The 21574-nt window shown below is 51.5% G+C and overlaps 7 protein-coding genes across 7 annotated transcripts; 3 read left to right on the top strand and 4 right to left on the bottom strand.

The window, feature by feature from the left end:
* Nucleotides 1-289: 289 nt before the first annotated feature.
* Nucleotides 290-2507, bottom strand: COCSADRAFT_166302 (uncharacterized protein; the record flags this gene model as incomplete). The annotated part of the gene is made up of 10 exons (XM_007696480.1): nucleotides 290-363; nucleotides 436-496; nucleotides 557-616; nucleotides 666-811; nucleotides 861-954; nucleotides 1060-1149; nucleotides 1210-2003; nucleotides 2059-2138; nucleotides 2290-2441; nucleotides 2496-2507. 10 exons carry the CDS (start codon nucleotides 2505-2507, stop codon nucleotides 290-292), a joined length of 1563 nt encoding a protein of 520 aa, XP_007694670.1.
* A 418-nt stretch (nucleotides 2508-2925) lies between these two features.
* On the top strand, nucleotides 2926-4272 carry COCSADRAFT_21537 (uncharacterized protein; the record flags this gene model as incomplete). The annotated part of the gene is made up of 1 exon (XM_007695872.1): nucleotides 2926-4272. The coding sequence occupies one exon, from the start codon at nucleotides 2926-2928 to the stop codon at nucleotides 4270-4272; it is 1347 nt and encodes a 448-aa protein (XP_007694062.1).
* A 686-nt stretch (nucleotides 4273-4958) lies between these two features.
* On the bottom strand, nucleotides 4959-5946 carry COCSADRAFT_77790 (uncharacterized protein; the record flags this gene model as incomplete). The annotated part of the gene is made up of 2 exons (XM_007696479.1): nucleotides 4959-5654; nucleotides 5707-5946. The coding sequence occupies 2 exons, from the start codon at nucleotides 5944-5946 to the stop codon at nucleotides 4959-4961; spliced, it is 936 nt and encodes a 311-aa protein (XP_007694669.1).
* Nucleotides 5947-6329: 383 nt separating this feature from the next.
* On the bottom strand, nucleotides 6330-7578 carry COCSADRAFT_32047 (uncharacterized protein). The gene is made up of 2 exons (XM_007695994.1): nucleotides 7230-7578; nucleotides 6330-7178 (listed from the first exon to the last, which is right to left on the bottom strand). Exons 1-2 carry the CDS (start codon nucleotides 7452-7454, stop codon nucleotides 6537-6539), a joined length of 867 nt encoding a protein of 288 aa, XP_007694184.1. The 5' UTR covers nucleotides 7455-7578; the 3' UTR covers nucleotides 6330-6536.
* Nucleotides 7579-10596: 3018 nt separating this feature from the next.
* Nucleotides 10597-11708, top strand: COCSADRAFT_341187 (uncharacterized protein; the record flags this gene model as incomplete). Its single annotated transcript, XM_007696478.1, has 3 exons — nucleotides 10597-10681; nucleotides 10736-10985; nucleotides 11037-11708. Exons 1-3 carry the CDS (start codon nucleotides 10617-10619, stop codon nucleotides 11706-11708), a joined length of 987 nt encoding a protein of 328 aa, XP_007694668.1. The 5' UTR covers nucleotides 10597-10616.
* A 1065-nt stretch (nucleotides 11709-12773) lies between these two features.
* Nucleotides 12774-14124, bottom strand: COCSADRAFT_177087 (uncharacterized protein). Its single transcript, XM_007696477.1, has 2 exons — nucleotides 13768-14124; nucleotides 12774-13714 (listed from the first exon to the last, which is right to left on the bottom strand). The coding sequence occupies exons 1-2, from the start codon at nucleotides 14023-14025 to the stop codon at nucleotides 12830-12832; spliced, it is 1143 nt and encodes a 380-aa protein (XP_007694667.1). The 5' UTR covers nucleotides 14026-14124; the 3' UTR covers nucleotides 12774-12829.
* Nucleotides 14125-17571: 3447 nt separating this feature from the next.
* COCSADRAFT_130904 (uncharacterized protein) lies at nucleotides 17572-20891 on the top strand. The gene has a single exon (XM_007696476.1). The coding sequence runs from the start codon at nucleotides 17921-17923 to the stop codon at nucleotides 20561-20563; it is 2643 nt and encodes an 880-aa protein (XP_007694666.1). The 5' UTR covers nucleotides 17572-17920; the 3' UTR covers nucleotides 20564-20891.
* Nucleotides 20892-21574: the final 683 nt, after the last annotated feature.

Raw genomic sequence — 21574 nt, 5'->3', positions numbered from 1 at the left:
TCTATCCATGCTCCAACGCACCCATGCCTGGAAATCAATCTTGCTTCCCCACGACTGCCACCCCAATTGCTCAGATCTAGGCGCCGCCGATCCCCACCCGCCCGCCAATCACTAGTCCCTCGACTCCCTTCCAACTCACCTACATACACCAACGAGCGAGGGTACATGCGGTGGGTACATAGACTACCATTTGTGGCGCAGTCTAACCAGCCTCAAGAGAATTCCCGCCCCTCTGCATCCCAATCCCCTCTGCCTCTGCGTCGTCCCCCCTTTCTCCCGCACGCTTCTCCTAGGCCCCTAAGCCCTCCCTCTGCTCGGCTAGATGCTTCTCTTCCGCCGACGTGATGCAATGCGTGTTCGCGCCTGTCCCAACCACCCCGTCAGCTAATTGCGCCCATCGCTATCCACACGGCCAGACGCCATTAATAAACTCACCTAACTTGTTGATAGTCTCCATCCACTCATCGTACGGGTCCGAATCAAACACTATGCCTCCCTGTGACAAATCATTAGCTCGCAATCAACCTGCCCGCGCGATAAATGTCCTCGGACTTACCCCTGCTTGGAGATAGGCGATGCCGTCCTTGACCAGCATCGTCCTTAGTGCAATGCATGTCTGCACACATCAGCCTCCTGTCAGCCTCAAGCAATGCGGTGCTACTCACATCCATGGCCCCTTCAATCTCTCTCTCGCCATCAACGCTGCCGTAGCCAAAGTAGCCCACTGCGCCGGCGTACACACCGCGTTTTTCCCTCTCCAGCTCGGCGATGAGTTCCATGGCGCGAACCTTGGGCGCTCCGCTCACCGTTCCTCCGACTCGTTAGCCTACTTTCAAGTTTTTTTCCGTGGCGCTACTCACCAGCGGGAAATATCGAGCGGAACGCGTCGAATCGCGTCTTGCCAGGTCGCAGTACACCAGATACTTCCGACACCAGGTGCTGCACGTGCGAAAACTGGTTTCCATTTCGTTAGCATCGTCATTCCCGCTTTGGCTTCCATCGCACCCTGCCCTCATCACACCACACTCGGCGATCACGGTTAGGGCGGAAACGCTTTACCTTTTGCACCACCATCAACTTGTCAACCCTGGTGGTAAGTGGGTCGCACACACGATTGACGTCATTGCGAGCCAAGTCCACCAACATAACCTGCAAAAATACTGGTAAGCTTCAACGTCGTTGCATGCGGCTTGTCGTCAGAAAACCCACATGTTCTGCCCGGTCCTTGAGTGACTGAGAGAGCTCTTCCGCAAGTGCTGCATCTTCCTGCAGTGTCTTGCCCCGCTTGACAGTCCCGGCAATCGGGTGAGTGATGATGCGACCCTGCTCCTCCTTGACCAGCAATTCAGGACTGGCGCCCACGATCTGGAATTCGTCACAATCGACAAAGAAGAGGTAAGGCGATGGGTTCACGCTTCGCAGATTCCGGTACACATTGAACGGGTGTAGTGAGGTCGGTCTTGCGAATCGTTGCGACGGCACCGCCTGGATAATGTCGCCAATGCTAATGTGCTTTTTCAGCTCCTTGACGTGGTTTTCATATCCCTCTCGTCCAATGTTCGATGTATACTCGTTGCCCAACTGGATCGGCCCTTGCTCTGGCAATGGAATGTCCTTGTCCTTCAGTATTGTCACATATCTTTGCAGTGTGCTCCTGGCTTCTTCGTACGCCTCCTCAAGATTGTCGAGGCTATCTGGAACCTTGACGTATGTTATAACCTTGACAACCTGCGCGAAATGATCCAATGCCACCACTGTATCGAAGAGCATGAAGAGGCTCTCGGGTACGCCTAGCACATCTTTCATGTCATCTCGTCTTGTTTTGGGCTCAAAGTATTTGACGCAATCATATCCAACGTATCCGACAGCGCCACCGGTCAAGGGAGGTAGTTGTATCGAGGGTACAGTCGCGACACGGCTCTTTGCGAGCTCCTCCTCAAGTAGAGGTAGTGGATCGGTCTCTTCGCCATGGCCGGGGCCCGTCTTGATAACTTTTCGAGGGTCTAAAAGCTTGTTGTTAGCTGCCGTGTCTGAAACATTTGCTCCCCAAGTACCGACCTGCACCAACAAAGCTGTACCGTCCTATGGTCTCGGTAGTTGCGGCGCTCTCGAAAAGAAACGACAGTCTCGACTTTGATCTGAGTCAAGACAGTCAGCACAAATGTCCCCAAGCCCTCTTCTACCATCGCTTATGCCTCGTGCCCCTCCAGTCTACCCCGCCTCCTTGTCCTCTTTGTGCGCTGCCGTTTCTCGCGTTGCCCGCTTAGATGTCGCATGAGTCATACTCACTTTGCGGAGATCTTCAGATATATGCTCGACGGCGTGAGAAACTCGGCGGGAATCGAGGAGTACACGGGCACCAGGTTTGGTGGATTGGGAGAGTTGGTCAATGTGGCCAATACTTCTCGAACGGTGTCAAGCGATGGCTGAATGCCTAGCTGCTGTGGTCATGCGCTCAGCTTGATGTCATTTCATTGGCTTAGTTATGGACATACCTGTGGCGCCATAACTGCTAAGATGTAGAACGAACGCTCTGTGAACCTTGTGAACGTATAAGAAGAGGAGTGTATGTGTCACCAAGAGTTGTCGCAAAGTGTACTGAAGACACAATTGTTGATGGCCTGGCCAATCGGAAGGGTCAATATCCCGATGTAAATTGCTATCGATAGAGGGACTCAAACCACCCCACTTCGCGCGGCTGAGTCGCCCAGGTTTCTTTCGAGGCCACATGGGTGCCGCGGCTATACGCACGTCACTTAGGGTGAACCCTATTCTCTCTGCCAACTCCGACCTGTCTGAGTTTCACGTTTCACCGCACATCGCACTTTTTGGCTGGCAGCATTCTCGGGAGTATCAGGAAAGTTGCGCAGATTTATTGCGGAGTACAAGAGAAGTATGCGGCCCTCGCGCCGTTGCGACAGCGCCATGGAAATCCCACGCAGCCTGGAGCGGCCATGGACACCGCCAGAGATCGAAGACCGACCATATGCTCGCACTCGCCCAAGCCATCTCAAGCTATATGGAAACTCACTCTCGCGGTATTCTAGAAAAGAGCAGCGTTGGCCAAACGATGCTGACCGTGGGCACGAACAACCCTCGTGGGCCACTGAAACCTATAGTCCAAGAACCCCGTTCACGGCATCACGGCCGAAATTCAGTTCCCGTCTTACCGAACCACTTCCGTATACGCCCAAAAAACAGTACCGTTTCGACGAGCCATATTCACAGCCAAGGGGCATGCCACGCTACCCCTACACGCCTGATAGCTCCCAAATATTGCGTCGACACACTGATATCCCTACTTCTCCTCCACCATGGGACGACTATTCAGATCCCGCTCTATCGCCTGTTCAGGATGCCTTGTCCGCCTGTATTGTGCAGTTTGAGGATTTGATCCAGTCGCAGCAGCCAGATGAAGATCAGATGGAATATATTGTAGGGCAATTTGAGGCCATGGCCATGCGTCTTTCGGCTCCGGAATCGTATGAGAGAGAAACGGGTGCACAGTATCCTTCCCATTTCGACCAGGGAGCTGGTATCATGCACGCGGACGACGGCAAAGATGATCTCGCTGAAGCGAAAAGGCTATACCACCAGTCGTATGTTGCAGAAGTGGGAAACTATGTCAACAGCGTACAAAAATATGTCGACGAGCTGCGGAAGCGCCTGGATGAAGTCAAGACACTAAATAGCATCCAGCTAGACGTCATCAACGATTTGCGTAAACAGATGAAGACCGTCCGTCAAAGCATGCGCGAGGAGCTCGAAAGGAGTGGTGGTGGCACTACCGGCGCTGAAACTGGCAGCGGTGAGAAAGACTTCAAAATCGCAAAGATCGTAGACTTGGATGAACCCGAACACAACTTACCAGCACGAGACCGAAGAAGAAAAGAAGAACTCGGTAGTGGTGCCAACGACACCGACCACAAAGACGACTCTACAACCAGAAAATTCGGCATGATGGACAGCTGGCAGACCCTCGTCAACGACGACGACTACAACAACAACAACAATCAAGACGTATCCCAGGAAATCCACAACGAATATACCAAACTCGTCCGCAGCGCTGTATACAACCTCACCGCAGAAGGCAATAATGATGGCAATGATGATGCTTACCGCACCCCTCGTCCTGCTGCTGCTACTCCTCCTGTTATACGCCAGACCAAGCGCCGTCTAATTACCATTATACGTTCGCCCCCGAGACGCAGCTTCTGGGCTTCGATTGGCGAGGCGCTAGATGCCATGTCCGAGTTGTTGCTTGAAGAATGATTGATTGATCGATTGATGATAACGACGACGACGATGATGTGGGATGAGATTTATGGCTGTCACTTGGTACGAAGTTTTCTTTTCCTTCTCTGAAAGTTTCTTTCTTCTTTCTCTCAATCACTTTTTTTTTCTTTGCTTTCGTTGTTTTCGTCGGTAATGGTGGAATGAAGGTTGGGTAATGGAGGTGTGTGTGTGTGTGAATGATGGGGCTTACGAATGGTTTATGACGATTGCGGCTCAGAGTATGTCTGGGGGCTAGGATATGATTGATGGATGTTGGCGCCATTTCTTTTTTTTCTCGCTTTTCTTTTTAAGTCCATCTGCATGAGCGTACGTTGGATACCCCACTGCTGACGTTTGGATTTCCTTTTTCCTTTTTCCTTTTTCCCGCATCTCTTCTCTGCCTGTTATTACTAAATTGTTTTTTTCAATGGGTCTCTTACTCTCGGCCAATTAGTAACTACACTTACTCTCACTGTCTTATTACTCTATTCTCGATTCATGCTACTCCTCGCAACTTGATAATACCCAATCACACAATGTCAACCCAAATCTTGGATATGTTACATATTGGTGCATACGGCTTGTGTTATAGACATATACTTGTAGTTCCAAGAATCCAAAATGAATGGTTTGGTATCGCTTGAACATCAACTCTCATCATCTCCCCCTCTTTACACGCCAGTTTACTCGACATAATCCAAACTGCCCTTGCCAACCGTGCCTTTGACTGCATCCTCGCCCTTTTGCTGCTTCAACTTCTCCTCAAACTTGGCAAACTCCTTCATTGCTATCTCTTCCTCTTGGTCCAGGACCTGCTGTACCCCCTTGACTTCTTCAATGTAATGCATCAACATGCTCTCGATTCCGTTCTTCAGCGTTACTGTACTCGAATCGCAAGTCCGGCACGCACCGCGCAGCTTCAGAAGAACCTGGCCATCGTTGAAGCCCCGGAATTCAATGTCACCACCATCTTCTTGGATCGCGGGGCGGACACGTGTCTCGAGCAGCTCCTTGATCATACCAACTACTTCGTCATCATTCTCATCGTAGGCCAGACTGTCGGCTTCTTGGCCACCTTGACCTTGTTCTCCGGCTTTCGCAGCCACGGTGTTGACAATTGGTGATCCAGATGTCATGAATTCAGTGATTATGGAGAATACCTCAGGCTTGATGTGACTCCATGGTGTGGCCGAGTCTTTTGTTACGGTGATGTAATCTGCGCCAAAGAAGACGCTCGTTACGCCATCAATGTTGAGTAGTTGAGCTGCGAGCGGGGAAGGATGTGGTGGTGCAAGAGTCGAGCGCGGGTTTAGGTATTCGAGAAAAGGCGACGATATCGTTTCAGGGAGAACTCGCTGGTTGGGATTGAATTTCAATGCCTGGTAGCTGTTAGTAGGAGAGCGATATTGAAACTAGATGGGACATGCATACATCAGCGTTTGGCGTTGGCTCGGTTTGGATGAACATTGTTCGACGTGCAACGACCGTGGAAGGCGCAGCTACTTTCTGTTTCCATTGTTGCGCTGTTGGCCTATGTTGAAGCTGTGAGGTTGTGATGGGCGATGATCGTTGGTGCATGCATCTTGTGGCAATGCGTGGTGCTGAGCTTCGCAAAGGCGCAGCGCGCGAAAGAGCGCGCAGAGCGGAGCGAGGGATCGTACTTGAGGTCATTTCTAGGAAGAAATCCCGGTGTTGTATGTAGCAGATAGTGTGTGTTGTCGCAATGGTAGGGTGCGGAGATGGGAGACGGAAAGTTTCGCGAACTCGGGCGAAACAAAGTATGACGTTAATTGGATTATTCAGCCACGCGCTGAGTGGCTCCGACAATCCACCGGATGAACACCGTGCAGACCAAATATCGTGTATCGTTTTCGAGCTCGAAAAATGAGGACCGAGATATTATAAAATACTTTGCTGAATACCAATGTGAAAACTCAAGGATTGGGTAAAAGAATCGAAGCACTCAAGAATAATATCTCACCGTTAGTTACGGTTTGTGCAAATGCATTGGTTCTTAGTTTTTCAATATCATTGTCATAACAGAAAGCATGGCATCGTTGTTTGGATATTGTCATTAATTATTAGATTTCGTATCACCCTATCGTACAAGTTTACATCGGCTGTCGCATTCTGCCGCCATGCATTCCAATCCAGTCTCCGCCTGCGTGTGGTATAGTGTAATGCGTCAAAGTCGTTAAGTACAGTTAAGGAAATTTTGCGCTGGAGAGCACATTGACTAGTATTTGATGTATTTGTTTCGCTTAGTAGTTGGTAGCTGTGTTTCCGTAGGTGGTGGTGTTACCGTTGATAGCGTAGTTTCCAGCAGGGGCGGTGTGGTAACCGGAGCCAACAGGCTTATGGCTGTCATAGCCGGCGTTAGGAGATGCGACGGTTGAGCCAGTGTAGGCGGTATCGTGGCTAGGGCGGTAGTCGTGGGTACCATTAGGAGCAGCAAGTCCACCAGTGGCAGCAGGTACGGCAGCAACCTCAGGGTCACGGCTGCCAGTGGTCCTGTTGGCCTTCCTGCGCTGCCAGAACTTCATGCCGGAGCCCTTGGTGTAGCCGTTGGAAGGGCCAGGACCGAAGCGCTTTTCCTTCTTGTGGTGGCGCATGAGGGCTACCTGGAGGAGGGCGCTGAGCAAAAAGAGGAAAGCACCGATAATGGCGACGGCAAAGCAGGCAGTGTTGAGCCTGCAAGTGGTGCCCAGAGAAGCAGAGTAGGTGATCTGGTTGCCCTGGCCGTTGGAGCCAAAGCCTTGCTTTGAGCGTGCAGGACCGTTGCCAAGAGGGGTCTTTACGTTGCCAGAGCAGCTGTGTGCGCCATCACGGGTCAGAACAGCGATGGCAATCATGGCACCGCAGCAGAGGAGGTTGAAGAGAATTGCAAGCATAGCAAAAATTGTCTACCCAAGAGTCAGTATATCGTCTTAAATGATGGAGTTTAAGATTCTTACCTTTCCGCCAATGCAGCAAGTCAACAAGACAGCAAAGATGGCGTAAAGGACGACAGCACCGGAAAGACCAGTGACGGCCTGTTGCCAGACTGGAATGTTGACATCGCGGTCAGCCTGTACAGACAGGAAGTAGCTGTAAATGCCAAGGATGATTGCAGCGCAGCAGAACTCGAGAGCATAGATGGCGGTCGAGCCAAACTTCAATGCAGCACCACCGAAGCCCATGGTTGCGGTTGTCGGGTGTGGAGAAGCAAAGGGCGAGCGTTTTTTTAGGGTGTAGGTGTAATATGCAGGGTGTGTGAGGATGAGGGATTAGGCCAAGTAGGGCATCAGGGCGAAAGGATTTATCTGTGTCTTGAAGATCAGTCTGGCGATGACGCAGTCCGAGTATGAGGTGTCACGTGATGGAGCGCACCGCCATGCTGGGCTGCCTTGTAAGGACATAAGTCATGTCGATCGCGGAGCCCGTGCGTCACTCCAAGCCACGCCTAGATTGAACCCTGCTTTTCTCTTTCGTCCCGCCCAACCAACGTCATGGTGGTCAAAAAGTCGACCCGACAAGAGAGTCTAGCCACGGTGCCGAGTCTGCGCTTGCTATCATCCTGTTTTTGCTACCCCTAACGTCACTTGCTCAGGCTCAGGGACCACTGCGTGTCTCGAGTAGCTCTCCGTTGACTGTTCCTGGACACTCGACAAACCCCAAGATGGCGGCGCCACAAAGCCACACTTTCGCAGCTGAGGTAATGCAGGCTGATGCCCCTGCATGCAGCCACCCGTCATCCCACTCAAGTGCCCAACCCGTCTCGACACTGTAGTCCGCAGGCTGATATCACCATGTCGCAACCCTTCTATGCATGCGAGCTACTTTTTCATTGTGCGCCGATTCATCCGCCAACCATGCGGTGATCGACGTCTTTCGACCCGCAAGCGCCATGCGAACTGTTGTCATACATACCGTACCAAACAATTCCCACGCTGCGTCGTGACGCTGGCCACCCTCCCCATCATGTTTGCACCAATCTTTGTGATTGCTCCGAGGCGCACTTGGCTACCAAACCTTAACGCGAACCTAGACATCTTGCTGGCCAGTATCAAACCCCTCGAGGCTGCCCGTGTCGTCACACGCACGGCCGATCCGCGCCAAATATTCTGCGCCAGAGGGCTGCTGTGCCAGCACACCGAGCTAGCCTCGCCAGGCACTGCTGCAGCGACTCAAGATGTTGTGCGTCCACTGAAGCGGTGTAAATCAACCTTTGACAGTTGCGGCCCTTTTGTGCATTACACATATGCAATGTCAAGTTGAGCAGATGAAGCATTCACGCTGTGCAGCATTGGTATTCGACCCACCCACAACACACCAATCGCAAATTACCAACTGCGTTGAATTTTAGCGTTTCAACAATTTTGCACCAACTAATCAGGTACCGTCGTAGTATGATCACAAAGGCAACGATGCATGGTAGTGTCATGCAAGATCAGGTCATGAGCAGTAGCTTCAACCATACATCTCCGCCTGCATCATGGCCGACCAATTTCACGTGGACCATCGTAGGAAAATCCTCCATATTCATTCCCTCCACTCCATGGTAGACTGCGATACTTATTTTCCGTGTAAAATAGTAGTCCATGCTCTTCCCGCCATTCAGACTCGATTGTTTTCAAAGCTAGAGGCTAGTTCAAGCAATACCAGTCCCATTTGCTATACGTCTTTGGTATAGTCGAGAATTGGCTGATATCGCACCACCTAGTTATTTAATAGGGTAGCCGCGGTGAAGCTTAGATATTGTCATCTTCTGTATCTCTTTATGCTGACCTCGATAGTGTCTTGGTAGACCATGATTTGTGCTAAAGTGGAGATCATGAAGATGAGCCATCATGTCACTAAATCTCATTTTCTAATATTGGGCCAAATCTTTCGAACTACTCGCCTAATCGTGGCTATTTTCTGCCTCTTTTATGAAGCTTATCAGCACTTAGAGGACATATTTTCTAAGCTATCAATAAGGTTTTAAAGCAAGAAACCCACACTGATTAGCACTCTAAATCTCTCAACAGGAAAAAAAAAGCATTTGACATTTTTCATGCGATGCAACAACGAACTGCAACATTCCTATAGCATACACTTACAACACTTATCGAAGTAAGTGGTAGCAGCACCAGTCAAGTACCTAGCATCAATCAATCATATCACAACACCCTATCCTCCGAAATCAAATGAATGGTTCCAGAGGCTCACATTTAAACAAATGCATCCCCACTATTCAAATACTCTCAACGCTGTATACACCTTTTTGACAACACTACGAATCTCTCTTCTTAGACCCCATTCGATATTTTGCATCGATTTTGCCAGATAAGTTCTAGGTACTTATTAGTGCAAGGTCTTCATTAAACAAAGCTTAGCAACAATAAAAATCGGCCCAGAGTTCCCCCTTGAGATATTTCTTTGGAAAAAATATCCCCATGAGTTTTGGTATGCTGGTAATTCCCTACCTACAGCTTAACTTGGACATGGATATTCTAAGAAATGAAGATGCCAAAATCGGCTTTTCATCATGCGATCTTACGTCTCCAAGATGTAATAATGCCTATCTCAAATTGCTGAAAACTAACCCAGTCTCTCGGACGATTTTCAACACTATGAACGCGGAATTGAATACAAAACGCAATTTTGAAGCATTCGGTCGCTGTGAAACAAGGGAACGCCATCTGATCCCTTAATCACCCAAATGCCCAGAAAGAAAGTAAGAACGCAGGTCTCTCAAGTGTTTCTTTTAAATTAAATCTTCAGATCTGACATCCTTGCACTTTATCCGTTATCTAGCCATCCCTAGAATTCGCATGTCGTTATACAGTCAGTATCCCGTATTACCACCCTACTTGACAGCACTTATTCCACCCTCTACAATCTGTTAAGTAATAAATCTGACATAGTATGCAAAGATGTTAGGTATATTTGTCTTGAGATAGCACCTAGTCATGTAACGGAGACCAGAGTCACCGCCAGAGGAGAGAGAGTAGTTGGCACTTACAATAGGGAAAAGGGAGAGCATCATAAAGCCAAAACTTTACCTTTCTTCAGCGCCACTTATGGGCCATGATCATTATGTTTGTCTGTAACACACAACACCAGGTTTCTGTATTGAATCGGCGATATCCAACGAGTGGTAAGTTCCAAAAAGACTAGAAGGCATTTAATTACAATACTTAATCTACACATTATCAATGGCGCTCGACCGACTACGCAATCGTTCAATCTTTCCCTAGACGGGCCCTTACGTCACGTCATGTGTGACCCTGCATGGGTTTGCTTTGTTTGGGTCATCTTGACACTTGCCCACGTACTCCTCACTAACATACCTCTTATTGGGAGTTGTACGCATAAACATGGCTACTAATGACAACACGCCAATTTGCCCAGACTGGGTCTTCCTGAATAACTCCAATGTCCAGTGAGTAGAGCATAGGCCGGCCACTTAGGTAAGCGTGCTACTAACACTAACCAGCGTGGCGAAAGATCGAGGCTGGTTCAAGACTTACACTCATTTTACTTCTCAGATCAAATCTTCTCTGTTCTGTTCCCCTAGATATCTACCTGTGTTAGGAGTTGGTACTGTGGAGATTCCAACCAAACGCACGCCAAGCCGGCATGGTGTATCTGGCTACGGTTATCTGCATCTGAAGCAGGTCTTGCATGTGCCCGATTTCATCTGCAACATCATTGGAAGTTCAAATTTGATCTCCGATGGCTATGATGTACAAAGTTGTTTTAGCAAAAAGTCAAAGTGAACGATCAAAGACAGCTAGGGCAAGAACATTGCGTACTTTAACCGGCATGTACCACTATACAGTATCAGACTCAGAAACCGGCCTGAAGGTCCGAAACTGGGCCCGCATGTACTTCGAAAGAACGGAATGTACTTGATCAGCTGTTATTGGGTACACAGTGAAGAGCAAAAATGTTATTGGGAACCCAGTGAAGAGCAAAGATGGCTGGAGCATCAAGCCGGGTATTATGTCGACTATCTGGAATCAGAATCAGCAAGCTCCACTGGCGCCAGTTCGCCGGCCATAGACACCAATCCGCCGTACAAAAAGGCCGAGAAAAGGTTCCTCGAGAGTAACTGGGACGATGAGTTCACTTTCCTTATCAACCATGGTCTAGATATCTACGAAGACGAGGACCGGGAAAAGGGCAGATTGATACTGCGGGAACTCATGCATGAAGAAGGTCTTGATGGAGAAAGTGCGAACGAAGAAGAATCCGATGACGAAGAAGAATCTGACGCTGATTTTTGGGACCGTGCAGAGTTCACTAGTGAACAGCTTGAATGGATCGAGACTCACTATGACAACATTGACGCGTTCATGCGATCGTATGGGATGTGTTGCATGGACTATTTTCGTTGCATAGATGCAAAGGAAATTGTAGATGCATTTTTGAGTGAAGAGCAGCTATCACATGCCACAAACGTATAGATATCAGTATGTAGGCTTCGCTTAGCGAAATATCTCAAAAAAAACGGGGTCGTATGTTTACCAACCAGAGTGCCTCTTCTATTAGTTAAGGCGTCGTTCATGCTCAGTCAAGTGATGTACCCTCTCATTCACCCTAAATTATATTTTAGCTAACCTATCAACAATACGTATTTCATTAAAACATATCCCACAGGTTACTGTCACAGCAAATACTTATGCAATACGCTAACACATAAACACACTACGTCTCTCTCCTACCAAACGCGCGATTACTCAAAAAAAAAGACAATCTATCTCACTTTCGTCTGCAAAGTTCTCAACACCCCCTTGTGCTTTCCCTTCTTCCATGCTGCTGCGGAGATTCCTAGTACCTCGAGGAAATATCAAACCCACCTGCTATGCACACCAACTGACAAGAACACGAAAAGCATGGAAACAATCTCACAGCGAGATATTTTTACAGCTATTTAGTCCATTTTAACTTTGGACATATGAGAGCGTACAAGGTAGTGCTAATACACTGTCGGATACCGGCTCTATTCATCATCGCAAACCCAGCACAAAAGGACGACGCAGAAATACTGCGTGTACATGTTTAGATGTGAGCAATAAAGCTGTGCAGTAACTGGCGATTTTCCATCGCAAGGGAGGAACCTTGAGTGATATTCATCTTTAAGAGAAATGGGTAGAGTCACGGTAGAAACCAAAGGCAACGCATCGAGATCTATTATGATGCAATCGTGTTTGTTCATGACTACTTCTTCACGGCTAGGTCAACTGTTGAGTATACACATATCCTTTTGGATCAGTGTTGTCAGCTTATCTGTTCTCTGTTAAGTTTAGTGCTTGGAATCGCAGGGCGTATATATCGCTTTCAGGGTTCATATATTATTCACGACTAGCATACTGGCTTGCTAATTCTCCAAAGAGAAATACAGCAGGCCGTGTTTCGGTTGGTATAGATATGCTTAGGCCCTGCCCTCCATTGCATAAAAGAGCACAGATCTTATATAATCATGAGATGAGACGACTCATATCCCAAACGGTTTGCAGGAAGAAATGATAGACATGGCTTAGTGGAAACAAGATCTTTTCTACATTCATCTAATATGCTCAAATTTTTACGCTACTCTCCGTAACTTAGCCAAGGTCGCCTTGCCAGCTCTACTTTCATTCGGTCTTCCCAACTCTTGAGAAATCCATTGGCCTACTTCTGCGAGCTTCTCAATATCCACACCAGTATTGGCTCCCAAGCTATGGAGGCAGTGAACAAGATCTTCCGTCGCCACATTTCCAGTTGCACCGGGGCTATATGGACAACCTCCAAGACCACCCACTGCCGCATCAAAGGTGCGAATTCCATGCTCAAGAGCTACGACCGAGTTGACTAGCGCTTGACCGTATGTATCGTGGAAATGAAGTGCAAGATCGTTTTTGTCGATGCCAGCAGCGTTTAGTGTTTTCAGAAGCTCCATCGTCTTAGGCGCAGTACCCATGCCCGTAGTATCTCCTACAGAGATCTCGTCGGCGCCCATCTCAAGTAGACTCACAGCCAGCTCTGCCACTTTGTGGGGATCGACGTTCGGACCTTCATATGGGCAACCCAGTGCAACCGAAATGTACGCGCGCACATTTAGGTTCATTTCCTTTGCTTTGGACATGATTGGCTCAAAGCGCTTCAGGGATTCTGCTATGGAGCAATTTGTATTCTTCTGGGAAAAGGACTCGGTCGCCGCTGTGAAGATTGAGACTTCGTGTCTAGGTGATGACGGCGAACTTGATGCTTCAGCCTGAGAGGATGCGTTCGAAACTGATCCATCATTCGGTCCTGGGGAAGGCGGGGGCGTCGAGTATGCATCTTGGCCAGGCTGGGATTTGGATTGCCAGGTAGAGAGGAAGTTGTCGAGTCCTTTTACGTTTGGCAGAAGCCATTGGTATGTGATTGGTTGAGGCGAGGGAGGGGGATGAGAAAGGACATGTTCGAATATCTCTGCTGAATTGGCCATCTGGCTTCGCGGTCAGTAAAGCTCGAGGGATTTTCAAGACGCTTCTCTCTCACCTGCGGCACCCATTTTGGCGCAACGAAAGAGCCGGCTTCGATGGTTGTCAACCCGGTCTTTGCCAGCCTCTCTACCAAGTCTATCTTTGTAGCCAGCGGCACCGTCTGCTTCTCATTCTGTAATCCATCGCGTGGCCCAACTTCTACAATGCGAACGTGGTCGGCGCGGCTAGAGGCGGCTGAGGCAAAGGCTCGTCGATGACACGGATAGCGCGCGGCAAGACGCGCAGAGCGGAGGCAGAGAAATTTGGCAGACATGAGAGCAACGGCGAGGTGTCGACACTTGTATTGGGTCAGGCAAAAAACGATGCAATGACGTGCATAGCTGTTAAACTGTTTGTGGGGTTGATGTTTGCGGGGATGCTTTCACCGAGGCGAGGTGGAGCGAGCTTGCGCATGGACCATGTGTCCCTCTCCCAAGTCCCTTTGCCCCATGTCCTCCAAAGCTTCCTGGAGAAGTTGCACATGGCTACCATGGCAAGGAGCATCTGCGAAGCCCACGGCCCACGGCCTTGCAGCGTCTGTGTATATGCACACATGCAATGTGTCATGGATTGCCGCCGCCGAACCCACTGGCGCCATGCAGCCTGACGTGTTGACAGACTGCAGCTATAGACAATTCCGTCCACTGTGTATTATCATATTCTCGTTCTCCTTCAACTGCATCGTTGAGATGCATCGCTGGGCTCAAATTGCGTGTAAAGGCATAATTTGCGGAGACCAAGGGCTCCGTCTTGACCTGAACAAGTTCGTCTGGCCAAATTGTCCCCACTGTCTACCGCCTGCTCACACTACACAGTCGATGGCGACATTGCTGTTTCCACAAAACACGAAGCCTTGAACGCTTTGAAGTCGAAATTACCTGTGCATGGTGGGCGGAGCTAGAGCGCTCTGAGCTAGTCGCCGAAACTACCTGCAGCGCCATCAGCCGTGTCCAATAGTCCCTTTACGAGCCATACATATGCATCTGTCTAGCGGATCATCACGCCCAAGTACTTAAGTAGGTACATATGTAAGTATGTCAGACCCTGGCTAATAGACTGGCCCTGCTACTAGTACATAGTCGTATGTCGCTTCGACAGCTTGTCGCATGTGCTTATGCGCATTCTCGGCAGCCGAAAGCACTCAGCCCTGGGACAGGACTGCGGCTGGAGCCCATGGCCCAGTTGCAGTGGGCCCCATCGATGGTGTTTTCCGCTAGCTTAGGAAGCATGTGGACAAACAGAATAGAGGGCTCCTCGGAGCTTTGGCTGACTTTCTTACTGTAGCCGCCGGTTGTTCAAGATCCTGCGCTTAGTATGCTGCCCGTTCCCACCAGAGGACCACTATGGCGATGGGGATGCTGATCATCATGCTTAACAGAGCACGGGAGCATCTCTCAGCCGAGTCAGCCTCGGCTGGCGTATGATTGTGTAGCTGTTTGAAGGGTCTGTTGTCGGACCGGGCGTAGTGCAAACAAACCTGGCGGTGGGAAGCGAAATGTTAGGATTGTGAACGGCGCCGGGAGAATTGTTTCGGCGGAGATTAGAATTGTAAATAGGTGACCGTGACCCGCTCGGTACGAGTCTAGTCCCACAAGTTGGTACATTTTGTCTAGTTGCAGGCTACGGACGCGCTCCGACCCCCAAGCATTTTAGGTTTCAAGTTGCTGGTGGCAAGCGGTCTTTGGCAACACGGTAGCCCGGGACTGTCCTGCCAGCGTATCTGGTCATTCCAACAGCCAGGCATTGGAGCTGCAAGATCTAGAGTGACGGCGTGGCGTGGAATCAATGGGCCGACTAGGAGTAGTGGGCACCCAGCCGTAGGAATGTAGTTGTGTGCATACTAGGTACATAGAGTACATGTGTACATATGTATGTACATAATTGTGTGAAGGGGCGACAGGCGGGCAAACCGGGGCAGACAGCGCTAGGCGCGCCGTCAGAGGCAGTGAGCAAAGATACAGCAGATAGTGTAGCAGAGCAGACCCGCCCAGGTCAAGTGGGCAAACGCGGTCTGTGGCATCGTATCCCCCCATATTCTACCCCGCGTATGGAGGCCTGGGTGGGCAGGCGCATTGACGAGGGACATTTGGCCAGGCACAGAAGGGGCGACTAGCGACGACTGGTTTGTGAGAGATCGCTTGGCTAGCACGAGGGAAAGCCAGCAGGTGATGGGAGTCTGGAGTTGCTTGTTACCTGAGACAAATCGTTGAGTGGTGGAGCGTAGCCAACATGCCAAAGGAGCGCATGTCGCCGATGCATGTGTGGCTTGGCGCTCACGTGCCCGGCTGTGCGACTAGCCTGAGGCAGACCATGGTAATCGGTCAAACGACGCAATTCGCTGTCGCTGACGCTGACGAACAAGGCTGGCGAACGGCATCTGGGAACAGACGGGACGACGTTGTTTTGCCCTACTAGCCACCCCCCGCTGTTTATTAGCAGAGAGTTTCGGCACACGTGCAGCGGGCGGGATGGACGAGGGCCGGAGCCAGGGCGACGGTGTTTTGCACGGAGATGGGTGAAGGGTGAAGCATCAAGGATAGAGAGGGGGGCAAGGGGGGCCAAGCACGTCAGCGCAAAGTAAGCAGGGAGCGGGGTGGCAGTGGCCGGCAGTGTTTTTTTTGGGGGGGTTTTGGTTGTGCTTGACGACAGTGACAAAAAACGATGATGATGTTGGTGGATGCAGAGGCGGTGGCCGTGGGGGCGGCAGAGCGGCAGGGCGGAAAGCCGATGGTCATATCGCACTCTCATCAGGCCCGCATGCACATGGATGGCTGTTATCATCTCATCACGACCGGGGCCCACCAGAGCGGTTTGTGCCAAGGCCACCGCCAACGGGCCTTGAATTGCCTGCCAGCCTGACGAGCGCCAGACAGACAGCCAGACAGCAGGCGGACAGCAGGTGGACAAACAGCCACTTGCACTGGCACCATGATTCCATGGCACCCCCCGGGCATTGCGTGCAGCGCTGCACCATGCCATGATGCACACGACCGCACGCCCGCCATGGTCCTCGATGTCATTGCAATATCCGCGCCCGCCATTGCACATCTCGCTTTGGGCCCTCGCGTGCACCAGGCCTCAAATTGCACCACTCGAGCGGCACGTCGGCCAGCAGGCGAACGAGAGGCCGTCTCGTCACCCTCACTCGCTCGCCGCCTCGTCTCCTGCCATCATCAGCCCAAGTGCCTACGCTCGCGCAGCCGTTCACGCCCTCCCGCTTGGCATAAGGCTTCACCGCGGGCGGCGTCTGCTCGTCCACCCGCCCTTTTCCACACAGCTTCGATGCGTCTTCGTTCGACACGGCGGCATACTCGATGGCTGGCCTCGGTCGGCTCCGCGACAGCGCTTGCGCGAGGTCATTCGCCCGAGTGGCCGCGCTGGACCTGACGCTATCAGCGCGCTGGCGGTGCAGCACCCGGCTGCACCAACAGCCAGGCCACTCAACGCCTTGCCCTCACCCCCTCCCCTCCACCTCCACCACCACCATCCCCCGTCCGCACGATGTCTTCTCTCACTGGCTGACATGCCCTGGCTGCTCCGACCTTAGCGGCCGGTAGCAGATCGGGGGGCGCTGCCGCTCTGATTGGTGGATCCTCCGTGGCGTCCAGCCCTCTCCGTCCTGCAGCAGGCCTCTGTCGCCATCCTCCGTCAAGCTTCTGCCGGGGTGCCACCATTTTTCCACGATGTAACCCGACCTGGCTGTCCCCGTCGCTGCAATTCGCCGTCCCGGTGTGGGGTGTGGTAGGGGTTGCCACTGCCCAAAGCCTTGCGCCCGCTGCCAGAACATGCGGGCACCAGGCCTGCTCCCTGCAGGCCACATCCTTCATGCACATCGCTCTCGAGATGACCACCTCTGGTCTTAATATCCTAGCGTTCACTATGCCGCGGCATTTTGCATCCTTCTTCCCTTGGCATGCCAAAGCCCTGTCCGCTAGGGCCCTGACCTTATCAGACGGGGACCAAGCTTCCTTTACCCAGACCTGTCGAGGCCAAAATAATACTTACCCACCGTGACGCGCTTCTTCTATGCTCCATTGAGCATTACTGCACCCCTCGCTGTCTTTGTCTATTCTGTTTCCACTCCCACTATACTATACTCGCTCCACATTTTGCAGATGCAACATTGCAGAGTACCGCAATAACACCACCTCTTTTATACCTATCCCACCATGGCCCTCTCTCCATCCACCACTACCGCTACCGCCACCACCCAGCCCATTGAGGCAGACAAAGTCCAAGGCACCACCACCAACACTTCCACCACAACATCCACCACTGCTGCCACAGTCAACAACTCCGCTGCTGCTGCTCCAAGGAAGCGAAGAAGAAGAGCTCCTGCCACTGGAGCCACCGAAGACTGTTTTGCCTGCAAGAAGCGTCAAGTCAAGTGTGATCGACGCCGTCCCTACTGTGGACAGTGCGTCGAGATTGGAAAAGAATGCTCTGGTTACCGTACCACTCTAACATGGGGCGTGGGTGTAGCTAGCCGTGGAAAGCTTCGTGGCATGACCCTGCCCGTTGCAAAGTCTCCTCCCTCCACTACCACACAGGAACCCAAGACACAACGCATGAACTCCATTGCTTCGACTAGCACCTCATCTGTCTCCTCAGGTTCCCACCAAGATCAACATCACTTTGGCCACCGAGCCAGTATCGACTTTGGCGCCCACTCTCCGAGGAGTCCTACCAGTCCCATCTACTCCGCGCCACAGGAATACCAATACTTCAGCCCCACCAGCCCAATACCCATTCCCACCCCCTCTACGCCAATGGGCTTTCCCATGCAGCAACATCGAGACCAGTTTGAATTCCTGCACCCACAGGCTTCCAAATTCAGGCATCACCAGCCCCATCGAGGTCCCCTCCAACGGTTACAAACCACACTGCATGTTCCTTTTGAAGACAACGGCATGTCGGCTTCATCCGCCTCCCTGGGTACCTACAGCGACAGTGACTTTCCCTCACCAAGCGAGTTCCCAAACACCCCAGTCGATGAGTACCCCTTTGCAGATCCCTCAATGCCACGCTACCCATCATATGACCACGCCCCTATGGGTTCCCTGGACAACTACTTCCTCAACGAAGCCCCTCGCTCATTCCCCACTGGGGATGACATGAGCTCCAGTGTAAGCTCGGATCAAAGTCTACAAGACTATCCCGAAGTCAGCACGGCCCCGCAAAGCATGGGCCCTATTGTCTTTCAAGATGTTTTTACCGAGGGAGAGATGAGCTCGAATTTCAATGGATTTCAGCCTGGCTTTTCCTTTCTCCCGTCGGAGGGTATGTCTTCCTATGGCTCTGGCCCCCTGTCTCAAGACGTACTGTCGCTCACCACTTCTATTCCCCAGAGTCTTACCATCGCTTCGCCTCTTTCCCCGCGGATGCTATTCCTCCTGGACTACTACGACAGATTTATATGCCCGGTGCTGGTGGCTTTTGACAGCCCACAGAACCCCTACCGGATGCACATAATACACTTGGCCATGCAGAACGAGGAGCTGCAGAATGCCATTGGCGCTTTGGCTACGAACAACATGCGCATGCGCGGGGGTATCGAGGGACGCCGCGTTAGCGTGCTTCACGACACACGACTGATACCAGATCACGCCTACTCACAAATGACGACCAAGGAGTTGCGCGAGATGCATGGCGAAGCGACCGACGAAGAGAAGCACTACAAGGCCAACTCTATCACTCTGCTCAACAAGAAGCTGATCGACTTTGATGGATCGCAGGACGATTCTGTACTCGCTACGCTTCTTATTCTCTGCCTCTTTCATGTTTGCGACTCTGGCTTCACAAAGTTCAAAACACAGCTTGCAGGCGTGCAGAAGCTTCTGAGCTTGCGCGACCGGAGCATCCAGTCGGAGTTTGTCGGATGGATTGAGACCTTCTTCACTTGGTTCGATGTCATGACGGCAGCGGTGAACGACCGGGAGATTGAGGTCCGTGGTGACTCGCTTGACATGATGAACCTGAGTGCCAATCTGGGTGCGCTAGAACACCACTCTGGCTGCGAGGGCCGACTCTTCAAACTCATTGCTCGGCTTGGAAGGCTCAATCTTCTCAGCCAGAACCGGCCTGTACGCGACAACGACGACACGCCTACATCGTCACCGCGGCCTAAGAAGGTCAAGGATTTTTATTCTTTTAGTTTTGACAACATGGACGGTAATGGTTGGGGCACGCCTATTAACGAGTATGTCGATCCCTTCGCATCGGCTCGCGACGATCCTCGCTCTGCGTTCTGGACTGAGTGGAACGATCTGCGGATCCGGCTGCAAGAGTGGGAGTTTCCATCACCTGGAGAAGTGCATTCGAATTCATGCGACGCAACATCGTCGATGCTTGTCATGTCTCCAGAGCAAGCTGCGTTGCTCCACATTAGCGAGAGCTTCCGCTATGCAGCACTGCTCTACACTGAGCGCCTTGCGCAGCCAACGCTCCCACCATCGTCATTGAATTTCCAGAATTTAGTAGCGCAAGGGCTCTATCACATTTCGCAGATTGGCATGACGAGCTGCGTCAACAAGTTTCTCCTGTGGCCACTGTTTATCGTGGGCACAGAGTGCGTTGATCCCGAGCACCGCGCGGTTGTACGACAACGATGCGTGGAGATTCAACGCGAGAGCGGCTTCTTCAACAACCTCAGCGGGCTAGAAGTGCTAGAGCGGGTATGGCGCGAGGACGACGAGTGGTCAGATGGTGATGCCCACGTGCCAAGGCAAAACGGGCCTTTTAGCACAGTGCAACATCCGTTCCGATGGAGGAGAGCCATGGATCGCGTGGACGGGGAGTACATTGTGATTTGATTTGGGTTGAGCTTGCTGGATACAAGCAGTACGAAGGCTACGACGAAGAAACGTGCATGAAAAACATTATGATTGGGGGTTTGGGCATGCATGGACTGGGTGGAAAAGGTAATAGGTTTTCGGCCCTGTGAGGAGTTTATTTTTATTTTCCTTTCTATTTTGTGTGTAGCGATATTCCAAAGGGCGATATTTTTCGCAGGCTCAGTTGCAAGCCGCAGTGCATGGAGCAAAAGCTTGTAGATGCATACCCAGATACGTAGTAAACGAGTTCAACAAAATGTATTACTAGTCAGACCCCACGTTCGAGATGAAGGATGGTTGTGCTAGGATCGCGATTCTGGACCAGCATCGCACATGCAGTCCCCACGTCGATGCGAGGCTGTGCAAGTGATCATGGCCGGCGCAGATGCAGGCGCACATGTAGTAGATGCCAACGCCCCGAGCGCAGCGGTCCCCAAGCGCAGCTATACAGGATTTGCGCAGTTGCCGGTCAGCCATGGTGATGCATGACGACGCAGATCCGTCGTGTTGCGTGACGGGTGTGGATGTGGGTGTGTGCGGATGCTTGTGAGAGTGTGAGACTACTCTGCTAGACGGGGCGCCACATGCAACGTCCGATCTGCATCGAATACAGCTGTAGGACCGCGTGCCCTCGTCGTCGTTGATTCTTGGCTCTCTCTCTCTGATCGTCATGGACTGGGTCGGCCAGTCAGGATGCATAGAGGGTAAGCAGGCAGCTCTGGCTGATGGCGCATATCATGTCAGCTACACTACTGCTCCTAGGCGCACCAAGGTGTTCGCGACGATCAGGGTTTACGGGGACGCATATCGGTTGCGTCCACCCCCCTTGAACTCTAACGCTGATTGCTGACAACTGGAGTTGCTTGGGCTGGCCAACCCGCCAACCCGCCAACCCCCCATAGGCGAGAGGCGGGGCACGACCTCTATCCGGAGCCGCCCATGAACAGTTTCCACGGAACCCAGTCACACCCGTGCGACAAGGGAGGGAAC

Source organism: Bipolaris sorokiniana, assembly GCF_000338995.1.
Source record: "Bipolaris sorokiniana ND90Pr unplaced genomic scaffold COCSAscaffold_1, whole genome shotgun sequence".
In the NCBI taxonomy this organism is placed as follows: Eukaryota; Fungi; Ascomycota; class Dothideomycetes; order Pleosporales; family Pleosporaceae; genus Bipolaris; species Bipolaris sorokiniana.
This window is presented reverse-complemented; position numbering and strand designations above follow the sequence as displayed.

Excerpts from the sequence above, each read along its gene's own strand:
- COCSADRAFT_32047 (XM_007695994.1), bottom strand. The coding sequence starts at position 7,454 with ATGGGCTTCGGTGGTGCTGCATTGAAGTTTGGCTCGACCGCCATCTAT. Across the intron at positions 7,179-7,229 it reads CTTGCTGCATTGGCGGAAAG|ACAATTTTTGCTATGCTTGC; the intron begins GTAAGAATCTTA and ends ACTCTTGGGTAG.
- COCSADRAFT_177087 (XM_007696477.1), bottom strand. The coding sequence starts at position 14,025 with ATGTCTGCCAAATTTCTCTGCCTCCGCTCTGCGCGTCTTGCCGCGCGC. Across the intron at positions 13,715-13,767 it reads CGCCAAAATGGGTGCCGCAG|ATGGCCAATTCAGCAGAGAT; the intron begins GTGAGAGAGAAG and ends CCGCGAAGCCAG.
- COCSADRAFT_130904 (XM_007696476.1), top strand. The coding sequence starts at position 17,921 with ATGGCCCTCTCTCCATCCACCACTACCGCTACCGCCACCACCCAGCCC.